The sequence below is a fragment of the Trachurus trachurus genome (genome assembly GCF_905171665.1).
Source record: "Trachurus trachurus genome assembly, chromosome: 5".
Lineage (NCBI taxonomy): Eukaryota > Metazoa > Chordata > Actinopteri > Carangiformes > Carangidae > Trachurus > Trachurus trachurus.
The window spans coordinates 12,506,108-12,530,048 of record NC_139896.1 but is presented as its reverse complement, the minus strand read 5'-3'; the positions used below and the strand labels follow the sequence as shown (position 1 = coordinate 12,530,048).

The 23,941-nt window shown below is 43.2% G+C and overlaps 2 protein-coding genes across 4 annotated transcripts in view; both read right to left on the bottom strand.

Annotated features, from left to right (window-relative positions):
* Positions 1 to 779: 779 nt before the first annotated feature.
* Positions 780 to 10,991, bottom strand: phf20a (PHD finger protein 20, a). Of its 2 annotated transcripts, XM_083971388.1 has the most exons (16): positions 10,885 to 10,991; positions 9,949 to 10,120; positions 9,778 to 9,862; positions 9,336 to 9,412; positions 8,595 to 9,189; positions 8,420 to 8,470; positions 8,070 to 8,339; positions 7,604 to 7,801; positions 7,346 to 7,441; positions 6,575 to 6,730; positions 5,963 to 6,144; positions 5,742 to 5,841; positions 4,656 to 4,851; positions 3,691 to 4,132; positions 2,825 to 3,005; positions 780 to 2,146 (listed from the first exon to the last, which is right to left on the bottom strand). In XM_083971388.1, exons 1-16 carry the CDS (start codon positions 10,965 to 10,967, stop codon positions 2,004 to 2,006), a joined length of 3,027 nt encoding a protein of 1,008 aa, XP_083827514.1. In that variant the 5' UTR covers positions 10,968 to 10,991; the 3' UTR covers positions 780 to 2,003. The 2 variants fall into 2 exon arrangements, with proteins under 2 accessions (XP_083827514.1, XP_083827515.1); XM_083971389.1 differs by lacking the exon at positions 6,575 to 6,730.
* Positions 10,992 to 15,198: 4,207 nt separating this feature from the next.
* The window catches only part of arhgap46a (Rho GTPase activating protein 46a), a 32,958-nt gene continuing 24,215 nt past the window's right edge, over positions 15,199 to 23,941 (bottom strand). The window contains exons 4-10 of one of the 2 annotated variants that reach the window (XM_083971758.1): positions 22,482 to 23,148; positions 22,133 to 22,225; positions 19,445 to 19,518; positions 18,968 to 19,167; positions 18,202 to 18,293; positions 17,941 to 18,110; positions 15,199 to 17,142 (exon numbers count right to left, since the gene is read on the bottom strand). In XM_083971758.1, the coding sequence (XP_083827884.1) occupies positions 16,948 to 17,142; positions 17,941 to 18,110; positions 18,202 to 18,293; positions 18,968 to 19,167; positions 19,445 to 19,518; positions 22,133 to 22,225; positions 22,482 to 23,148 (1,491 nt within the window). In that variant the 3' untranslated portion in view covers positions 15,199 to 16,947. The remainder of the gene's footprint in view (positions 17,143 to 17,940; positions 18,111 to 18,201; positions 18,294 to 18,967; positions 19,168 to 19,444; positions 19,519 to 22,132; positions 22,226 to 22,481; positions 23,149 to 23,941) is intronic. The other variant, XM_083971759.1, reaches the window with a different exon arrangement.

Below are 23,941 nucleotides of genomic sequence, written 5' to 3'. Positions count from 1 at the left end.
CACCCACTCTAAGATAGTACATGCTGACTTTTTTTGCTTAAAAAAATCCCTTAATGGGCAGAGATTGTAACCCCGCCAATGTTTAACCCAAAGTTATGTCCTTGATTATGTGTATTACGTTTTTGTTTTGTTTTTTTATGGTGGTTGACGTTGTCGATTTCTTATAAAAAAAAAGACAATACTTTATTGATTTGTATGTTTTTTAACTTCAGAGCATCTTTGGGAAAGGCCCACGTAATGTCTTGACTCTACAAACTACTGCCATACTGTCACTACTACCATCTGATTATGTATCATGTAACACAAATCACCCATGCAATGAGAAAACATTATATTAAAGTACTGCACGCAACCTCTTGGTGTTTGTTAACACTCTCCCCTGTCATTGATGGAGCACTCCATTGATGTTTTTGGCTCTTGTGCAGCTCTACTATTGAGCTGTATAGCAGGTCAAATGCCTTGCTCAGCGGCGTCTCATCAGGAAGGCATTTAACACTGATTTTCTCTGGTTCTGCAAACACTTGGTCACAAGCTCGCACATTCAACCTCTACAATAGTGCTGCTGCCCTTAATTTCCATGTGATTGTGTAAGAGCACAAATCGGCCGCAAAGAATGTTACATCAAACTCTGAATGATGCAACCTTTGACTTCACTGGCAGCGCTACCAGCAGCTGGATAAACACAGTGTGAGAGGCGACCAGTCGTCTTCAATTACCCAACGTGTCAGATACACAGAGGAAATAGCCAAGAATGTGTCCATGGTGATTAATAACAATGATAGTTTATTTATGTACCAGCAAATCTGTTTGCATTGTTTTGGACATTTTCCCTGCTTCTAAGCCAGACACTTACAGTACAGTAGCATACAATATCTGTATTTGGAGAATGTTTTCAATAAAGAAGAGCACATTTTTGAATAACATATTTACAAACAGCCAAAATGCTGTGAATTAACAGATGAAACAAAACAGAAGAAAAAGAGAAAAATTGTACATGTCCTCTAAGTAGTATTTGTCATTGACAAAGCACAAGATACTAGGTTAAGCCTACATTATAGTTTTCAGTGAATCATAGGTCAAGTGCTACAGCGACAACAATGCAAGAAGTAAACTGAAAAAAGGTATACAGAAACTGAAACACATACAAATTAACTGATAAAACTGATACACTGATGAGGACTGTAAGGAAAGAAAGCATTACAGTTTAAGACAAAACAGAAATCACACGTGTTACCTCTAAAGCTGAAAATAGGATGCCTTTGATTCCAGACAAAAATAACTTCACAGTGTAGTATAACACAAAAACCCTTGAGTAGGTCAAAAACAGAACAAATTAATTGTAGTGGCTGCTTGTGCAGCGTCATTACATACTGGATATCTTCAAGTTACTACCTGTCCACACATAGAGCAAAGAGTTTTAATGCAGAATGGCATAACAGGTGACCGAAACCAAACTTTGGGATATGGTTAATGCAAAAACAGTGACCATTTGAAAACATGTCCAAAAAACTATTGCAAAGAGGCCGTGTAGGTTCAGGAACGATTGCAATTTCGAATATAAAGCTTCTGCATGTAAAGCACTGTTTACTGACAGAGGAAGGGCAACTTTAAGCAGTAGCTCAGACATGAAGGCATTCAGAAGGTTTAAAGTTGCATTGGGAACCATAGAAGTGTAAGGTGGTCCTAAGGATTTTTCCTGCACTTACGAGGTTACTTTTTGTGTTTAATCCTGATTTTTGATGCTAACTTTCCATACGTGTTCATATAAATAGTCATACGAGACACTGGCTGGCTGTAGCACAAGATTCCCCCACACAGAAACTCTTTGAAAGGGAGAAACAGCAGCAGAAATCAGGTCAGAGAGAATGTGCTGAACAATCCGAGCCTTGCACTTGCATTCATGTCGTTATCTCTGCAGCCAGAGAGAGACTTGTGAGCTTCCTCCGCTGCATCGCTTCTGCATGCTGTGTGGCGCCTGAGGTTGCCGCTGTTCTCTGACGCCCTCATGTGGAGCTGAACAGGGCGATCTGCTGCACCTTGCCCAGCTGTGTCAGCAGCCGTTTCATGCGGTGTTTGAGCTGAGGCAGCCGGGCCAGGGGTTCTGGAGGCTCCAGCTCTCCGGTGTAGTCCAGCCAGCTCTCCAGCACTGAGGATGAGGAGGAGCAAGAAGAGAAACCAGGTATATGAGAGCACGTGGTTACAAAAAGACAAAAAAAAAAAGACGTTACACAATTCTCCAGCTCACACTGAAGCACACACAGTGTTCCCGTATGCGGAAGCAGCCCAGCCCAGGTATGATGCAACCCTCACAGACTGTTATACATGAAAACAACCTCTGATCTGTTGCATAATCTTATGTTTCATCAAAAGCACATGTAACACTTAACTTCCAAACACAGGCTTGGCCCAGCTCAGGGTCTGAGTGTTAATCAGGGAAGAAAGAATCTCAGTAAAGCCGTTAACACCTCACAGGAATAATAACTTCACTTTGCAGTCATGATATACTGACACCATAAACTTGGGAAGGGAATATATCCAAGTAAGAAGAGGCATGTGAATTTTTTTTAATAAACTTTCAGTATTAAGAAGCTTCATTGATAAAAGGCTGACAGGCTTCATATCTTTTGTGTCATGTCAACACCATCAAATTATGGGCCTTATCTACAGGCTGATCCTCTCGGCTGAACTGACCTTGTTTGACAGAAACTTAATATATTGTTATTAACATGAAACAACTGGCTGCTGACATTAATGATGCATTGATTACAGAAGAGACAATAGGTCATAACGAGGTCTCGAGTGACAAGACAACCCCGGCTCTTACCGTCCAGCTCCCGCTCAATGAAGTCCATCCTGTGCGACACCTCGTCCTGGACTGCGTCTATGTGATCCAGCAGGTTGATCTGCCACTGTTGATGCTGTCTGCTGTTATCTGCTGCCTCTGCAGGATCCCTCCCACCCTCGTCCCTCATCTCAACCTGGGACCACGAGCCACCCAACGAGGCCTGCAAACATTCAGATGAAATCATCAAACAATAGTTTCATTATTACCAGATTTAAATCTCATTTTATGAAAACTCTCTTCCGAACCAATGCACATTAATAATTCACGAAGGATTAACAACCAAAAGGGTAATTACACCATGATTTGCTCAAAGAAAGGCTGAGCCAAAACTTTGAATCACCAGAGTGACTCAGATGTAATTATAGAGGTCGTGATACCAACATTTTGGTAGTCTGAAACATTAAAAAACAAAATTTCCACAATTTTCAGTACCAGTTTCACAACTAAAATCAGACAACAATGAGGGTGGTGCACAAACAGGATATGCTGGTACACACATACACACACCTTGATATGGTCAACCGATATTGACTAGGCACTTTTGAAATCTGTAGATGTAATTTCACCATAACAATTTACCCATTAAAATCTTCGGTTGCCTAATCTGTAATTAAGACTGTCTAAATAAACTCACATTTAAAGTATAGCCTGTTTAACAGCAGAAGAACATTATGATGTTTACTTCAGTAAAACCTGCCGAATACATTCAGCAACTTCACATCACATACACAACCTTTATTGATTAGAGATCAGTTCTGCCTCTGGTCGACATTTTCTCACTCCTGTCGTCATGGATACTGTATTTTAGTGGCATTTCACTGACCAAACAGACAGACTAAACCAACCTTGTTACTGATGCCTGTTGATTTGGGCTTGTCTGTCTCCAGCAGGCTCCCGTAGCGCTGCTCCCGCTCCAGGAGTTCCTCAGTGCTTCTCATGCTGTCCTCCAGCTCCGAGCCCTGTCGGGTCTCGACCACCAGCCTCTGCTCCACCGCTGGGTAATACGCCCACGGTTTCTGGTAGCAGTGCTCACTGGTAATGTATGAGTCTTGGAAGGACGGGAAGGGGGAGGAAGAGCAGGATGAAGAGGAGGTGGCGGCCGTGGCAGCCCGGCTCAGTTTCTCCAAAGCATTGGACATTAAAATCTCTCCTCGGCTCATGTCCTCATCCGGAGTCACGGGAGACGGAGCTGCGTCACTGCCTCGATATGAGTCACAGCCGGTCCGAGACCTCTCCAAATGCTTCCACGGCTGCCGCCACAGCTGCAGGTCGGGGTGAGGGTTGCTCCTAAGGGGCCAAGGGAGAGTTTAGACCACAGTGTCGCCACCACATAAACATGGGCATGAAAATAAGTTTGTTAAAGGGACGGCTCAACATTTTGGAAAATGGGCCCATTACTATAATCCCTATAGTTTTAGGAGTAGGTTCATTACCTTTAATTGACGGTGCAAGCTATTTTGTGCTATTTAGTGGTGAATGTGCAGGTCACAACTTGTCCACGAGAGCGTTTTGGAGTTGTTGGATTGTGTATTTTATGAGTTTGATGAGGGAAACCAAGAAATCCCATTAGCCTCCTTAGCGTAGCTCTGAGCAGCTTGCGGCTCTGCTCCACCGTTCTAAAAACAGCTTGCACCGACAATTAACAGTAACGAACCTACTCATAAAACTTTAGGGATTATGGCAATGGGCCAATTTGCCAAAATGTTGAACTATCCCTTTAAATATGAATCAATCTAGACAACGATAATTTGAAATTTCTTCTAAGATTTTTAACTGGGAAAAAAAGACCCTAAGTCTCTTGTGCACTCACTGTAAGACGTTCATCTTGAGCTGCAGCCCATTGAGGATCTCCACCACGTGGTGCACATCCCCCAGCAGCTGGTGGGTGGTCGTGATCTTCTTGGCGTTTTGGTGAGAGTAGTTCTCTTCCAGGAAGGAGAGGCCATACATGTGACCATTGCTCAACCACTCACGGTCATACCAGTAGCGCAGACTCTGCCTCTGACCTGGGAATGATAAAGAAAAGAGAAATAAAATATTACCATATGCAAAAGATATTCTTCAGAACAGATTTAGAGTTGTAACACCGACAACTTAAAGCATTGTTGGGTGTTCAAGAGTCTGATGTCTACTTTCTGTTGAAGTTTGTTGTGTGTAAAGTCAAGTGTCATTTGCCTTCAGGTAAAACAGCTTCTGTAGAATAATGCATCTCTTCCTTACCACATTTGCTGTGGATGCGCTTGTTAGGCCCCTGAAAGCCTGTTTCATTTAGCACTATGATCCAACTAATGCACAGGCTCGGGGAGAATAATTACAGCCCTCTATTTTTAGTTCCCATCTAAAAATCAATAAGACAAAAGACAGTGTGCAGCACAAACGTTCTGTCGTTTCACTTTTTTATGATGTTGAGGAACTGAAATTAATGTGCTTTAGGGTTATTTGAAGCATAATCGATAGCCAGTGCATTCATCCTGCTATCTCCGATCACTTTCAGGAACTGGAAACATATTCTTGGCTGTGCTTGCAACGCTTGCATCCAATTTAACGGTGAGCTGAGACAAACATTGTTCTCTTAGCATCAAACAAGACGGCGTTTTGATGCATAAGAACATAAAATTTAAAATCAAATCAGTGTCAACCATCTAAACTATCTTCTTTTCAAAATAATGGTGTTTTATCAGAATTTATTTGCAAAAAATATCCGGTACTGAGCACCTGAAACACTATGTAAAGCAGCATAACGGTAAAATGAGCTGACCACAGGCCATTAAAAATACACTTACACACGTCATCTGTTCACTGCTTTAGACAGGAAGCACATACAGTCCTTTCCCACATTAACCAAAACACAAGCAGCAAAAAAAATTTGGATTCAAGTGGTTGATTTCCCCCTCACCTGGTGGGTCTCTGCAGATGTAGCAGGTGTATTTGTCTGGAACATTTTCTTCCAGCAGCCCCATGCAGGTGCCATGCTGCCAACACAAACAATCTTCACACTGAGGGAAGGACAAAATATGAAGTTTTACATCCGCACAACACTCAGAATAAGAAATCAAAGCTTGCAATGTCTTACAAATAGGCAATCAATAAGCAGCGAGACGCAAACAACAAGCTCACCTGAATCATGAAGTCATTCTCCTCTTCCACTTCACAGATACATCGCACTATCTCCTGGTCGCTGGTGTCCACGGCGCCAGAGTCAACACTCAGGGGAGGCGTGGTGACGTCCAGATCAACTCCGAAGTCGTCGTCGCTCCATCCACAGCTGTCAGTGGACCAGTCACTGATGCTATCCTCATCTACAGTCACAGGGACAAACAGATCTATTGGTTTTTTCATGGGAATCAAACGACTTTTCAGGATTTAACCTTTTCATGCTTGATTCGGTTAAGTTTGAATTCAATTTTAGCTCAGTTATTTGTGATTTTTAATGAATCTGTGGATCACATAATGAGGCAAGGCGTAGCAGCAAAACACAGCACTGGATTCAATCAACCAAGCGTAACAGAAATAATGTTTTTTCTCTGTGACAGCAGCAAGTTAATGCTGCGGGTCATGACATGTTGTATGCAATAACATTTGGACATTAGGTCAAATTAAAACTACCGCATGATGGATTGAATCCAAGGGAAACTGAAGAATGGAGGGGACAGGAGGCCATGTACAGTCACACACGCACAAACTAATGCACGTACACACATACACACACACACAATCAGAGATACCCACCATCCACATGTATCTGCTCTGAGTAGCTGTATCCGGGCCTGCTGGGGTAGGCCTCAGGCTTGTGATTGTGTGAGGGGGGGGATTTGAGAGGGACATTCAATTTGGACTGAAGACCCAATACTGAGATGTCAATATTCTCCTCACTACCTGTGTAGTCTGTTAATACAGGGAGGGGGGGGAAGCAGACGCAGAACAAAAATGTCAATTTTGAAAATGCTAAACAAACGCCCATCCGGAGGTGACAAAATGTGGCACAACAAACATTATGGACAAATGATAGGACTCAAAAACAGTCAGGGAGTCTCAGTTTGAGAAAACTCCACGTGGCTGACATTTTTAGGCCTTTCAACCAATCAGTCTGAGGTAGACTGTACACACGTGTGCCTATGTCAAACATATTAGTGTGATTGCCATCTAGTAGCAAGAGAAAACAGTGTCTCAATTGTGTTTGGATTAGTTTGTGTCAGTGCCACAGTAAAATCAGTTTTTTTTCATTTCCAGTACGTCACATAAAAGAATAAAAACTTTGACTAACAGAGGTAAAAAAAAATAAAAAAGAGTTGGAGCTTTTGGTTTGGCACAATGGAGTGACAGAGGCCGGTGACAGATGTAAGACTTCTCCCACACACAGGGGCTCAGCCATCAAACCAAGAGGAGTGAATGGAGTATTTCATGCTTTGCAGATTAGCAATTTCCACAACGTCACAGTGAATGCGCATGCAGAGCAGCAGAGATGTGCAGGGGGCCCCGATGCCAGAGACCCCGTCTTACCAGACTTGGCCTTCTTTTTCTTCTTCTTCTTCTTTAGTTTAATGCGGAGGAAGTCCTTCTGTTTTGGTTTCTCTTTCAGCTTGTCTTTCACTGACCCTGAGGACCGTGAAGTGGCAGAAGTTAAGCACAGCGGGAGCATAATTATTAATTAACACTGCATGTACTATATAAGTAATACAAAAAGAAGCAAAGAAACTAAAATTTAGCACACAATGCAGTCTTTTAATAAACCACACCTTCCGACAACATCATACTGACCAATGTCAAAGCAACTCTTGTCTGAGTCCTTGTCCTGCTGCTGTTGGCATCCGTTCCTGTCCAGCTGGTTCTCCTTGCTCTTCTCTCTCAGCAGCGCCCTCTGCTGATGGCCCTGGGTGTTGACTGCAGGTGGAGCTGACGTGCGTCTGCCTGCTGTCTTTACCTCACCACGGGGGGCAACGGCACCTCCAACAGACTCTGAGCAAAGTCAGAGGGAAGGGCAAATGTGTAAGCCCAAAGCCCTAATATTTATGCAAGGCTGAAGGTGGGGCATGTTTGCTTCTCGCCCTCATTATAAAACTGTATGAAAATCACATCATGTCACGATACAGTGCTGATTTTACTGTTGCATGATGACAGACATATTGGATTACGAATTGCAGAAATAGCAAATGACCCAGTTTATTATAAATCTCTTCCTCTGTGATTTCAATTGGGATGCAAGTGTGATTGGAGAGTAACTCACGCATAGAGGCAGAGATGGTGCGCCTTCTCTTTGCACCATCCAAACCAGTGGCTGAAGCCTGTTTCTCAGAAGCCCTGGTCTGCACGCTTCTGGTGGGGCTGCGCTCTTCCTCGGGAGGCTGCTCCTCGCCGTGGTAATATTTCATATGGTAGTGCAGTAGCTTCGCCTTACGGAATGACTTTGTGCAGCCGGTGGCGCTGCACTTAAATGGGTTGTGGTCGAGGTTGATGGACAGGACGGGAGGAGGTTGGTTTTTGATAACCCGGTACACTGCAACAGAGAATGCAAATGAGTGCAAAGGGAAGTCCAGCAAAAAGAGTGCATGTGATGACTGTATGTGATGTACTCACATGGCTCTCTGCTGAATCTGTTGGGGTTGTGGAAACCTTGCTTCCTGACCGCTACCGAAGAAAACACACTCGTTTATACATTTGAAAACACTCCCTGGCGACGTTATGTGGCCTTTTCCACTATCGATCGGCTCCAGAGAAAATGTTTCTGCTAATTTACGTCTTTAACACTTACGTTTCACAGGTTGTGGGGGTGGCACGTCTGCTGCAGGCTGAGAGCTTTCCGATTGGACGTTCGGCTTCTGCTCTACGTCTTTACCGGTTTCTGTGGTTGTCATAGAGACAGACACCTGCTCCGTCTGTGCAAATGTCTGAGTGGGTGTCTCTGTGTATGGCTTGGGTGACTCTGTGTATGGCTTTGTTCCACTCTGTTCTGTTTCCACCTCTTCCTCTTTCACGTCTCCATTAACGTGACACCTGTCCTCAGTTTGTTTGTCGCCCTCCTCGTGCTTAACTCCATTTGTGAGTTCTGTCCCCTTTTCTGCATCCTTGGACTTAATCTGGTCTTCTTGCTCCGACATGTCCTCTTCCTGTTTGATGGTGGGCGCAACCTCTAGCTCGCCGTTTGTTGTTTTCTTGTTCTTCTCGTTCACCATCCCCTCTTCACGCTCCTCATCCTCGCTGTTGCTCTCCTCCTCCTGGTCAGAAGTGCTTCGTCTGGCTCGCTTGTTTTTGGGGCCTCCGTTCTCCCGAGGCCTCCTGTCCCTGCGGTTCGGGTGGCCCCTAACCATGTTCCTGTCCGATGACCTGGACTTTCCACCACCTCCTCTCTGTTTTCAGCAGAAGTGGAAGAGGAAGTTGAGGAAAAAGTGAAAGAAGATTATACTCAGGGTGATGACTGATAGAAGACAAAGCAGACACAGATAAAAAAATGTCACATTGATTGTGGATATTCATGTTTACTAATTAAATGTACCTCTTTAATAAAAGGCTTCACGTGTATCCCCTTCACTGTCTGGATGACGCCATCATAAAACTTCACAGTGTAGGATGCTGAGAGGGATAAAAGAGGAAAAGCTCATGCAAACTATGTTTTTCATACAGTCTGTCCCAGCTGCTAGTCACAGACTAGATCTAAAGCAGCTGTTTGTCTGTGTGTGAGATATTACCCTATTATAACTAATAGAGAGATCTATTTCCATAGTTTCTCTTACTGAATGCTATTCAATACTACAGTGTTTTGTTTAAGGTATTAGATGATGCTACATAATGCAATTTCTAGATCTAAAAAATTTTGAATAATCACCAAATATTTTTCACAATCTTTGACATGAATATTATGGAGCCTTACATAAAATATTTCCAATACAGTCCTACTAAAAACTGATACGAATATTTTAAAAAGTATTAATACCCACCATCTTTATTGACTGAAATAACCTTTGCGGGGTAGAAACGGCAGTCTGACCAGCTGGCTAGGACCTTATCATTCACATGAAAACCCTGGAAGAGGGACAGAGACATTCAGTTATCCCTATTAAACCATGTACAACAGGCCAAACAAAGCATGAACAGTGTTCTTAGCTTACAGGTGTAGGAGCGTCGTCTGACAGGCCCTGCCGCCTCAGCTGAATCCTCTCCACGGGTCTCAGGTAAGGACTTGTCCAGTCAAACCACTCGTCGTAGCGGTGGCTCCACTGGCGGTAATGGATTAGTACTTTTTCATCTTCGTAGTCAATCTTCTCTATATTGGCAGCATACCTAGGGGACAAATGACATTCAATAATCAGGACTGGAATGCAATTAGGGTTGATATTGAATGATACACACACAGAGTGAGGGTGGAAAAGCAGTAGAAAAGAACAGGTTTGGAATATGTGAGAATAAAGAAAGACAATGGGGCTACAACCGCCAATAACAACCACTTATTCTAACATGTTGGATGTTGACCGTGTTTGCCTTAGCCATGTGGGACAGCCAATATCAACATCAAGGGTTCATTCAATAACCAGGCTGTAGAATAATTAGTTTAAGAATTTCAACACTTTATGATAAGTAAAAAGTGGGGAGAATTTAATATGCAAGTTCACATTGTTGTGCTACAGGCCAAGGTCACACATGGGTTTAAGTTTATAAAAAAAAAACTATGCTCATAAAACAATTACTATTCTTGTTTGGATTTTAGCATTTCATAACCTTCAAAAAAATGTACAATACGATTTGAAAATCATTTTTCAGCCCGTCATTATTAATTCAGGGCAACGGCTGGTTTACTGGCTACTTGAGCACGCACACACGCACACACACACTCACATTACCAGCTGTTGTTTACTGGCAGAAGTGCAATGATGCAATAAAAGATCTGAGTGGCTTCCTGCACCCTTCTTCTTAATCTTTTAATCTTTGATAACACACAGGACAGATAACCCAGGGCCCAGACAGGAAAGCATGAGAAGTGGAGTGAGAGAGTGAGGGGAAGTGAACATTAACATGGATGGAGAGGAATGAGCGAGGCCATGACTCACCAGTTTTTGAGGCTGTCTCTGGCCTCAAGCTGAGCTCCCACCTCAAATGATATCCCTCTTCTGTTAGGGGGCGTCTTACTCATACTGCCCACATCAAGGCTCCCTTCCTGTACACACACATACACACACACACACACATACAGACATTAAGTACGTTAACCAATAGACACACCAATCAAAACTACACCCATATGACCTTGGATACACAACTACAAAACACACTGTGTCTTGCAAAGAACACAACACACACATGGCCATCAGATAATCAGCTCTGTCTCTATCATTACTAGCAATTATTTTGACTGAGGATGGTGGCAAGTCACAGCTTCTTTTGCACCCGAGTAGCAATTTTGGTGTTAAAAAGGCAAGTGAGCCACTCCCACATTTGTGCCAACAGAACAACAATGCAGTCCAGGCTGGGAGAATATATTATTACAGGTGTAGACAATACACAAACTACATGTGGTATCGTGGTGCAACACAGTGTACAACAAGGGGAAAACTGACATATTAAGGTGAGCCATGCCCTTCAAATGGTGGTGAAATGTGTAACTAATACCAGATGTTCAGTGATAACACATTGCTCACTGGGTCCCGAGTAAATAAATGAATAATAATAAAAAATAGTAATATTCAATTTCCGTGTTTTTCAATTCCTTATAAGGAGGGGACAACGAGACAAGGTAGAACAATGAATAAGAAAACTTAGCATAGCTTTCTTTCACTTCCTGCTGTATTAAGCAGTGTACAGACGGTGCAGCAAAGAGGCAATTTTGCACCAAGATAAATTGACTGACAACAGCGTGTCCATCTTAAAATTGGGATATTAGCCTGGCTTTTTTTGTTTTATAATTGAAACAGCAACATCCACCCAGCGGCGGTGCCTCCTTTGGCAGACACACACATACATGCACACTGCAGCGGGCAGACTAACGTTACAGATAGATCTAGCCTATATAGAGAGATCGATAGATATCCGCGACGTTTCATAAAAGCTAAAACGATTAATATCATATTTAACAACGCCTTACTTTTCTTCTCCCGGGTTCACCATCGTGCAGTCGCTGGTTTTTTCAGTGCAGCCTACAAACCGGATATCTTCACACTACTCGGCCCACGTGTTTTCTGGTCAGCCGATTTCTCGAATAGACACAATGGGAGACAATGGTGAAGACACCTTCAGGACCATCCGCCCTCACTGGGAAGATGCCGATGGCACAAACTACGACCGGACAGCATCCTGCTCAGTAGAAAATACGAGATTTAACATAAAATAGTTTTTTTTTTAATGGGCCGCGGAGAAACAGAGAGACAGACGACAGCGACATAAGCAGCCGGTACTATCACGGATCCACAACCAATGCCGTTTACACGTGAGGCTGCGACGGAGGTTTTGTCATCATGATTCGTTAGAATAAACGTAAATGGATATTTTATTTGTAATAAACGGCGGAAATATATATATTTATTTATTTATTAAAACAAAGATAATACCGTTCACATGTATGCAGTGGTTTACAACTGGAAATACAACGACAACATGTTGCCTCGTGGTGTTTCCTGCTCATCTATTGTTGACCACTTCTACCGTTATTGACACTTTATTGTCCGGTGTTTTATAACCAGGGGGCGTAGCGCAAAAAAAAGAAACGGCCACTCACGTCACTGACTTGGACGAGTATGATTGGTCGAATGAGTTCGAAGTGGGCGGGAGCCTCGCATCCGATTGGCCAAGCGGCTGTCATTCACAGGACTAGTCGCGGCCTCGCGCTAGGCCTACTTTCTCATAGTTTTCCTGCTGAGAGCGAGCGGCGTGGAAATGTACAGCAATAAACTTCCCCAACTGACACACTACCGCCGCCGTTTAAAGCCCCCCCCGGTCCAGACGCCCACGGGAGGCGAGATACACGCCGGTTTTACCACGCAAAGCTGCGCGGCGAAGTGTACAAATGTAACATTTCATGAACTACTTCGTCACGTTTGTTTTGAACTCAAGACGCCGACATGCGGCATCGCACCATCTCCGCTGTTGATGCGCCCACCACCACACGGGCCTCATTCACGGTCTCATTGAGGCTTATAAAACTCTGAAATGCGAAGCAGGGGATACCAATTGGACTTCTTACCTGTTCTCCGATCACTCTTTGTCCGGCTGGGTGTAAAATGTGCAGTATAATCCCTTTAAAGTGCAGGCACCACCGCCTCCGCCTGTCTGCTCCAAATCACGCAGTTGAATTTCTCCCAGTTGCATTCACCACCGGCGCGGGCAGTGTGGCGCTGCACTGCGCATGCGCCTACAACGGACCCGCGCCGTCCTGTGTGCTCCTATTATATCACCTAAAGAAATAATAATGATTTTTTTTTTTAAAGTGTTGTCTTATATAATATTTAAGTATTCTCATTGAATATTAAAGCAGCTTAAACATCAATTCAAAGTCGAGTGTAAATTGACCAAGATTAACAAGTTCAAGTCCATTTTAAAGTAGAGGCAATGCAAACCCATTGTGAGCATATATTAAACAAATAAAGGACAATGTCAGAACTGGCTACATTTACATATGAACACAAGTGGATCCAGCAGTCAGAGGCCTTCAGCAAGTTAAAAGCTATTGCCCGCATCTTATGACTGGGTTGTATAGCACCACCCACTGTTCACCAAAGCTTGTTTGATTACAGGATGTAGGAGAAGGTAACCAAATCAAAGTGTATTTGAGGCTGGTAATGATGTGATTTACTGATTATGTAACACTAACACCTCCATAATAACACACACATCACACACTCAAAATCACAAAATCAGAGACAAAGAAATGTAATTTCTTATGCATTGTCTATATCTTGGAATATCTTGAAACACACTTGTTTGTAAAGTAAATTATACATTTACAGCATACCGCCTCCAATAAACTATGTTCACTTTGGGGATCCTGTGAATGTCATTTTAAGTTGTTTCTTTCTACAGCATCGTTTTTGTTGTTTAATCTCTATTCATTTAGGCAGTTTAATATAACCATATGAAGAAATATGTGACTCCAGGGCGTCCTTCCTTAAACCTTCATAACATACTGATTAACTGTTGCTGTAATTTTACAAATGACAATGCAGAACTGCAATGTCAAATTATAAGGAGGCACTGTGACTTATGTAATGGGTATTTGACACTTCCAAGCACCTGTTCACCCACATGAGAAGATAAAAAGGATTTTATCTCAAAAATAATTTACAGTAGATCTTTTACATGTATGCACATATTCTTTACTTCAGTACTTTCTCTTTGACAACAAGGCCTCCAGGGTGCAGCTGTACAGTATGATCCTTTGTTAAGCCTTTTCCAATGGCCTCCAGTGTTCAGTGGTGAAGGGTGTGTCAGCCTATATGAGAGCAATGAGCATAAAGCAAGAAATATTCTCCATCTTTCACATCTTGGCCGAAATCTTGAGTTTCTTCATAACAGCTGTCAAAAATGGACTCAGATGACTATGAGAACGTAAAGACGGGAGCCACTGAGAAAGGCTGAGAGTACAGACGACCTTTGACCTGCAGTGACTAATGCAACAAATGAGTCACTTTCACATGAGACGATCAAATGGTTCATTTATTGAAACAAACAAAACATGCTTTCTCTAATCAGTTTTGACTTGTTTTCAGTGACACTTTTAGTGTGAGAGCCCCTTCAACTATGCATGTAATTTACTCACATTCACTTATTATGTTACAGTCCATTTATATACACATGTTCTAGTGTTTTGGTTGAACCTCTTACTATGAAAAATGTAAGTCATTTTAAGGAACAATTTAAGAACTAGTCTATATATAGTTCTATTTTGTGAATATTTTGATATGTTATACATTAATATTTTTTAAGCATAAAAAACCTTTACACATAAGTACAGGAATAGCTTGGAAATCCAGTGGAATATAATTGAATTTAACTTTACATTTGAGACCAAATTCCATGAAATTTAAGTGGTTAGAATATTCCAGAAATTAAACATTTTACCCTCTTATGTTTGTTGAGCTTATTTTGTAGATATACATTTTATTAGTCTACAAATACATGAAGTACATTTTTTAGGTTTCAGTGTTTATCTCATCTTACCATGGTGTAAATTAAATTAAATTTCCCATCAGAAGCAAATGAAATGTTTTCCAAGACTCTGACCCTTCTTTATACAGTCTATGCTCTGACCATCTGGTTTCTGGTATCCTGCCACAGGTCTTTGTAGCATAATGTAGCGTCTCTTCTCTCTGCTCCACAATCGAAACGAAAGTAAGAGTGCCCAAAACATAAACACAAGATATCCAATCTACAATTGAACAAACCTTTATTTATGGACAGTCATTCCATATTTCGACAAGAAGGTATACAAACACACATATACATACATGGAAAGTGGTTTGAATCAGTCAATTCAAAAGGCAGGTGGTTACAGCAGAGAAATGAACAGTTAATTACAAAAACACGTTTTTATTGCTCTTTACAGCAACTTTTAACCTCACCCTTAACCTGGATCATTAGAATACACTTAAGGAGAGTTAATACTATTTACACACTGAATTTATTTACATCGGCAAAGCCTGAGAGGGGACACAAAGAGCTTAATCTACATTCTCATAGTGCTTGACAGTTAAAGATTGCTCCATTCTCAGTACAGGGGTTTATGGTAGATTAGTTAATGTGAGTGTTTGTGAGGGAGGCTGTGTACAGTTATCACAACCAACACCCGTTTTATCATAAGACCTGAGCCAAAAAAAAAGAAACAAAAACAAAAAAAAAAACATACACACCACAAACAAAAGAGAACACAATTCCAATTCAAAGACTTGTTTTTATATAGATAATAGAGAAAGAGTATTAGTTGAATAACCAGCCTCCCACATCACTATGACAAAAAGTCTAATTGCAACACTCTCATCTGGATTCAGTTGAGTGTTGAGAGTCAGAAAGTCAAAGCACTTCCAAGTTTATTTGCTTAGAAAATCGCTTCCATCCATTACAAAGAGCTTTCTGCACATCCTTCCAGTTTGTGCTTTGAAACTAGGACTCAGTACTCTTGTCAAAAAAGTTGTGGCAGCGCCGGCTCTTTTGTCTCGTAAAAGGAAATACAAGGAGACCAGCTATCAGCACGACTACTCAAAACAGCACAGGCAAGCTTATTATGAAGACACCATTACACAAGTTCTTTTACTTTTTCATATATTCAATTTTCTGTACATGATAAAAGAAGGCTGTGTCTTTTGTTCACACTCTGACAGTCACACACACACTTGAATGAAACCCCAAAAAAAAAGAAAAGAAAAGAAAAAGAAAGCACAGCATCAACACTGCTGTTTAAGTGTTTTTGTGCAAGTGAATACTTCTGAAGTAAATACTGTAAGACTCTCACTTAACACAGCCCACTTGTCAAATGCGACTGTAATACTACCCATTGAGTAAGAAAAGAACCAGTAAATCTGTTTTCACATGCAGCGGTTAGAAAACACAGTCATTAAAGTGAATGTCACTGTGGATCTTGTATCAAAAAACACAGTGAAAGCTCAGGTGATGTGTATTGTCTCTCAGTGACACAGCAGGAGGCCATATTGACCCACAGTCCAAGCTATTTTCACACATCTTGTATTGTAAGAGGTGTAACAAGTCATCTCGAGAGTTTCCAGTGTGATCTGAGCGGAGACAGTGTTCATGTATAAATGTGTAACTGGAAATGCTGGAGAATTGATCCAGCACACGGTGGTTTACAGTAGCCCCTTTGAAACAGAGATCCTGCTATTTTGCCGTTTAGAAGACTGACCCTTCATTATGCCGCCTTTGGTTGTTACACTGAACCAACCAAAGCCGACATAATGCTGTCCCAGTGTGTGATCCTAAATAGCACGGAAGTGAACCAGAATCTGGTGCGTGACGTGTAACAACACTGACTCGTCCACATGGATCCGGCTCTGCGATGACCTCCACTGCCGGCACAAAGGTGGAACATTATTCCATAATTGTACCTTTTATACAGAACGGCGAGGTGGAATAACGTTCCCGCCTCAAACAGACTGTGTAAAAGGACCTAATGTCTATACCACCCCTTCGATGAAACTGGTGTCCAGGTGAACAATGAGCATCCTCAGGAAGGACATCTCCTTGCGTGTGTTCTCAAAGATGATTCGTGGGTCATCAGATTGGCATCTGAGGCAGTTGGGGGCCATCACCATGGCCAGGTTGTTCACATCCATCTTGGTGATAGCCACGTTGGAGGGCTGAGCAAACACCTACAGATACAGAACATGAGGCAAAGAGAGAAAACCAATGAGCAAGGCTGAGCGTACAGACAGACCTTTGACCTGCAGTGACTCACTCTCAGTTACATAAAAAACACCATGACAACTTGAATAGTTTTTAGTTGAGATTTGTGGTCACTGTAGGTTTTAGTTTGAGTCTGTTTTGTCGATTTTGTAGATTCTGGAGTTATTTTTATTCATTATTTATATTATAATTATAAATTATTATTATTATTTATAAGTATCAGGATTCTTTCAATTCACAGCACACATATTGTACAGTATCTGTAAGCCTGTGCATATTCTCATTTGTCCAGGTCATAGTATCTCAAAGGAATTTTAAATCGAAAGCAACTGGACTTGGTTATTTGTCTAGGAAGACAAATAACCAAGTCCAGTTGCTTTCGATTTAAAATTTTCAACATTGAGTAAAAAGAGTCACTGACCTATGACTTTAAAACACGACATGGGAACAAGAGATTAAAAGTAAAATAGTTTGACATTGAGTTGTGTTACTGACTTTTATTAATTAAACATTTTCACTGTGTGAGATAATTTGTGAATGAAGGTTTATTCTTCTGCATTGATTGAGGTATTATTAAATTAGTTTCTTTTGATAACATGAGGGCTGATTACAATTTTAATCATGTCTCTGTGACAAAGGTCACATGGTGCTTGATGGTGATTAAAAACAACCATTAGACAGAGTCATTATTGTGTTAGCAGAGTCGGGAGCCTGGTAGAGCTGTGCTTGTGAGGCCTATAAATCTATAACAACATGGTGGTTACCTGCAGGAAGTGGATGAAGTAGCAGAGCACCAGTCTGTTGAGCTCAGGCAGAGACTGCACCACAGCGATGGCCGCCACTGGGTCATCACAGTTACTGACGCACTGCTTGTAGAAGTTCATGGGGATGAGCGGTTCCTCTAACTCCCGGTACCACAGCTTCATCAGAGAGGCTGAATGACATGAGGACACTTATTAATATTGCATAAACGACACATTTTGATACACAAATATAAACAGGGCACATGAAAAGCCTTCTCTCACCAGGGACGTTGGGGTCTGAGAGGTTCTCTGGGATCCTCCACTGGTCTACTTGAAGCTTCAGAGCATTCACTTCATCAATGTCTCCGGGCACCCTGGGGATTAAACACGTCAGTTACACTCAGTTTCCACAAGAGGGAACTCTACTCCTATCTTTCCACATTCTCCATGCCCTGTGGCAAATCCATTACAAGTGAACACCCAATTGGCTTCCAATGGGGCTTAGTGACTGAAAATATTCTGTTCTTTGTTTGCGGTACCTCTTTAGAACAAAACAAAACCAGAGCAAACATAATGTAACCAAATAACCCTCAGGAAAGTCCCTTTGTCGGAGCAGGGTTTCACAGGGAGATCCATGTATTCTGCTTTTCTTGTGAAAAGGAAAACATTTTCTAAACAAGTCAAGATGTTACAGAGTGAAATTTGCTAGAGAAAGCCCAACACAAACACACGGTTGTGGAGCTCCCACGTGCTTGTAAGCTTGAGCAGTAATGTAAACACATATTATGAAGTATCAAATTAAACAGGCATGGTCTCAGGAGCAAAGCAGGGCTGTGTTTGTTCTGCTGTCTGTTCTGTGTACTGTACACAGGGAAAGCCTACTCTGAAATAAGGGGATGCAGAAGACCACACACACTTGTTTATATACACTACACATACAATACAGCACACACATGCAGTACATAAGCACCCTTTCTAATTTCCTAGGCTCCACATCTCTTAGACGGCTCAAGCTGAGGCATGTAATTGGCTGATGGGTCTGTCTTACCTGAAGATGCCCTCTGTCTGAGCCCCGCCCAGAGCCAGGACATACTGGGAAAGCTGAACCTGCACCCAGGGCAGTTTCCTGTCTGGGAAGAGCTCACTTTGCCTCTCCATCACCTCCTCCAGGGAACTGCCGAACAGGGAGGGGGTGATGATGGCCCGCCTACTGTGGTCGATCTCCTCCAAGGTTGGCTTGCGTAGTCCCTTGAGGGGCGACAGGTAAGGAGAGGGAAGATTTACTACCTCGGTATGTCAGGGACTATGATACTAATCATGGCTATGTCTGCAGCTGCACTGCCATGACTGGGTTCATGTTTATGTCTCACTGAGACTGTACCAGTGGGCCTGTAATTATGTCTTCGTCTGTGACAGTATCTAGAATGACTCAAATGTGAAGTACTACTTTCACACAGATAAGAGAGCTGAAAAAGCTGAAAATACAACATCTAGCTTAACTCCTTTTTTCATTCTTCTTGCTCACCTTTTTGCCACCAGTGATCGCCACCTTCTGCAGCTTCCGATGGCAGAACTTGGCATATGTGCTGATAGGCAGGCCTGTAAGGTGACAGAGGAGGCAAATTTAGGGCTGAGGAGCAATGAAACTCAGTCTCACAAGAAACAACGTGCACATTCTTGATATATCTTCAAAGACCCTAAGTAAACTCTTTAAACCATAGGTATTACTGAACACACACAATAATAAATTATCTCAATTCTTTCCCACAAACAGAACAGGCAGTGTTTTTTTTCCCCACAGATGTCAAAGAGAGTATGCAAGGCTGGCAGTGGTAATTGGAGAGACATGTTGACAGTGTGATTCTAGCATATGGGGATTAGAGCAGGCCCAGCTAAACTGTCAGGCTGAGGGAAGATTTACTGCTGCTAAACAAAAGCTTTAGAGACAGGATCCAGCCTACACATCCAACGTTCAGGTGATTCATCTGCATACACAGACATGAATGCCTCGGGAGAAAATGAGAAACACAGAGGCTCACTGTCTGCTACCTGCTGTGTAGCTACTGTAGGCAGGGCCTAGATCTATGTCAGGAGTAAACTATATTAGAGGCGGCAGGATGCACCTCAGGAGACCCAGGCAGCTCAAGAACCTGATGTCCCGGAAAAACAATTTTAGAAATTATGCGCACTTCTCATACCCACACTAAAGGCAAACAGAAAGTCTCGACTGTTAGGTCATCGTGTGCGCTCATAAAAAGGACGCACCGCAATCTTTCATTTCTGGATCACACCAAACACTCATATCTCATGAGGTCCATTCCTGTTCCCAGAAACTCCGCTGTATCAGGCACCTGAACCAGGGCCAGATGGACAAACTTACTGATGGGATTTCAAAAAGTAACAAACACTTTCCAGTTTGTTCTCTACAGCCAAAGCTCCCAGATTTATAGCAAACAGGTGACTCGCATGCACGCTCACAACTTCTGCTAAACTGACCGAGTTTGACAATAATTATGTCTAATTACAGGAGCTCATACCAATAATTTGCCCTTGATCCTGGCAAAGGCATAGGGTTATTTTCCCAAGGCTCCAAACACAGAGGCTGTAACTTGTAGATGCCCATGTTGCAGTGCGAAAACGGGATTGGATGAAACCGGTCTTCTATATTTACATCAAGTTTGAAAGCATGAAAACAACAACAACAACAACCAAGCAACCAAAGCCCAAGAGAAATATGAGCTCATTAGCAGCTTGAGTGTACGGCACCAGGCACACACATGGCATGACACCTGTCTGCACATTGGCTGCAGCTAAACATAATAACAAAAACACAAAGCCGTTAAAGGATGTGGAGGCGACATCTTCACTCACATCCTGGTTATTGTTTATGAGTTGCTCATTCAAATGCTGGTTGAAACCAACCCAGCGCAGGCCCCAAGAAGTCAGTTTCTGAGTACAGGCCAGGTCTGGCCTGACAAGAGGCCTCTAGTTCAGTTCCCACATACAACTCCCACTCCTGCTGCTTGCAGCTGCTTGTTGCTCTGGTCAGACACAACGTGCGTGTTCCAGCTCCTCCATCCATCAAGAAAACAGCAGCTTTCATTATTCTGTTTTGGGACATATGAGACCTTTTTTTTCTTGTTGTTGGCTTTCATCAAGATTCCTCCCCCTGGAGACTTCTACAGTGAGTCAGAAATGTTCAGTAGGCTTTCTCTGTGACCTCCTAGTCAGTTGGAGTATTTCCAGCATAAAGAACTGAGTCTTAGTCACTCAAGTACAATGTGTGAGGCCGCTGCTGTGGTGTCTACTGTGAGGCGATTGGGTTCCTCTCTGGTGACATCATCAGAGCTGGCAGTGTGGTCTACTCTGATGAGGGCACGTGCCGATGAGTAGGTATCCTCTTAAATGGCTACTTGACATGCGAGTAGCTACAGAGACCACTGATATGATTCACAGTGCGGTCTTTTGTACGCGTACAGGACTTTCTAACATTCTCGTCCTACATGTTTTTTTCAGTTCAACTTTCTGTGAAATCCATTCATTGTGTCTGCAAGTACATCAGCGTGTACTCATCTGCCAAACTGCACAGTGCTGAATTTTCCATCCCACTCAGACTGGTCACTCTACAGGGAGTGATACGTCTGATTTGTAATGGCTTGTGTTGCTTGCAGACTCTAGTTTTTGAAGAGAGTAGAAAAACATCTTTGGGACTCCCTCCCCTACCTACTTCACGCTCTGTCAAACAGATACACTTGTACAGATTTGTGTTGTGATGTTTTAAAAGGGACTACTTGTAAGTTTTGCTATTGCTACATAGCCAGTGTTAGCATTTATTGGTGTTTACCTACAAGTCACGCCAAGAGCTTCAGCCACCGTTGCGTTTACAGTACAAAAGGTTATAATACAAACTATTCTATGTCAGGGCAGACAGACGCCACAGTGACTCTGTAATGAAAAGTGATGAGACAGTCTAGCTAAACCAGAACTAGCTGGTTTCAGTAGATATGACATATTTAGAATCAAAACAACAGATCTGCTTGCTGCCACTCGAGACGGCTCTTGGCAAGTTGAGAGAGTTTGTTGCTGAACTCGCAACTTTTCTTTTCTTCTAAGTAAACAGCTATTATGCTAATGTTGGTCATAACAATAGGAAAACTTACAATTAGATCCTTTAAAGTGATGCTTTGGACTTAGGAGCAAGTTAAAGATTTACCCTCTTCCTCGTCTGTGTTCTGTTTTCGCTTCTTTCTGGACTTTGAATTCTTCTTCAGCTTTAGTTCCTGTTGTTCCAATATGAATAGAGTCACTAAGAAAAAGAGGAAGCAGAAAAGGTCAAATGTCTGATGATCTGTTGGACGAACACATAGCCGACAAGTCTAACTCTTGTACTTTAAAACAATAATGATTTTTTTATCATGCTCACACTGACTAAATGAGTTTCACGGATAGAGCAGAAAAGAACAGAGGATGATTAAAAAAGAAGAGACATGTTTGTGGCGTACATAAACAACGCTCACGGTCAGACAACACAGGGAGGTGCAGAAGATAGAAAGGTGACCCACCCTGTTGCTCAGTCTGAGACTCACATTTCTTGTCGCTGGTGGGCTCCGTGTGTCTCTGGATGTAGCCCTCCAGGTAGCAGCGGAACTTGGGCGAGGGGGCAAAGAAGGCCAAGCTGACCGCCATCAGCTCCCAGCCCGCCGCCAAGCTCCTGGGGGTGGCGTTGCCCGTGGTCTGCCTCACCAGCTGAACGTACAGCTCGTCCCGCAGCCCCGGCATGTCCCAGCACTTGGTGACGATGAGCAGGGCGCAGTGGCGGCGGTCCAGGCGCGAGGGCCGGTCTCCCATGTAGGCCTGCACCAGCTTGAACATCTCGCAGGCCTCCTTCCTGACGGCTCGGTTGCTGGTGACGAGCATGGGCTTTTTGATGGAGCCGCGGTTCCACGACAGCATGTTAGCGATGGAGACGCGGCGCCGGAACAGGCCTTGCGTGTGACTGTTGAGGTGCTTGCTGGCCCAGTCCTCCATGCCCATGTCGGGAGGCGGGGGCTGCCGCAGGGTGGCGTAGGAGAGCTGGTAGGAGGATCCTCCTGCCCTTCCTCCTGCCCCATCACCTCCCTCCCTGCTGTCATGGTTGGCAGGGCGGTGGGGGCCCAGGGAAGCGGTCCGCCCATCGACCATGCCTTTCTTTCGGCTCTCCAGCTGAGCCTGCAGCTCTAGGGTGCCGGCCTGCAGGGGAACAAGAGGTGGACATGAGATACAGAAGAGGAGTTGTACAGAGTAAGAGGAGGAGGAGGAGGGAGGGTAGAGGAAGAGGAGACAGAGGGGGTGAGGCAAGAATGCAGCAGAGGTACAACTCTGTGTGTGCGTGTGTGCAGCTGCAGAGACTTCGTTGAGCTGAGCTGCCGTTTGCCCCACTGTGCTCCGCTCTGCAGTGCTGGGGCTCGAGGGGAAATTGTTGCAGGATCTGCACATTAATTTCCTAATGCCAGAAAAGAATTGTACCGAAACAAAATCTCCCCAAATCCTCATGAACCCCGGTCTGAGCAGCAGGTTGAACAGACAGTGGCATAACAATCCTTACTTAGCGCGTGCTCCCCTATACCAGGCTCACTTTCTCTGGAAAACTAAAGTAACGCTCTACATAAGACCTGCCTGTGATCCCTGCGGTGGAGTTTATGACCACAGCGAGAACCCCAACTCTCTTAAGAGAGAACGCCAGTAATGCAGATATACTCTGCAAACAGCCAGGAACAACATAAAACTCAAGCCAGAATAAAAAGTAAAATTTACTAATGGAACATAAAATGCCTCGATATAAAAATGCATCTTTCCAATGAGACCCTGATATAAAAACATAGCCGGAGTGTGCCAGACAAGCTGGACTTTAGATTTTGGTTTCTCAATCAAATGGAGCAGATCTGAGGTTTGGCTTTGGCAGACAGTCGATACAGCCAGTACTGAGCTGATGTTTGGGCCGGTGACAGAAGTCAGTGCAACAAAGGACATGGTTAACTAAGGA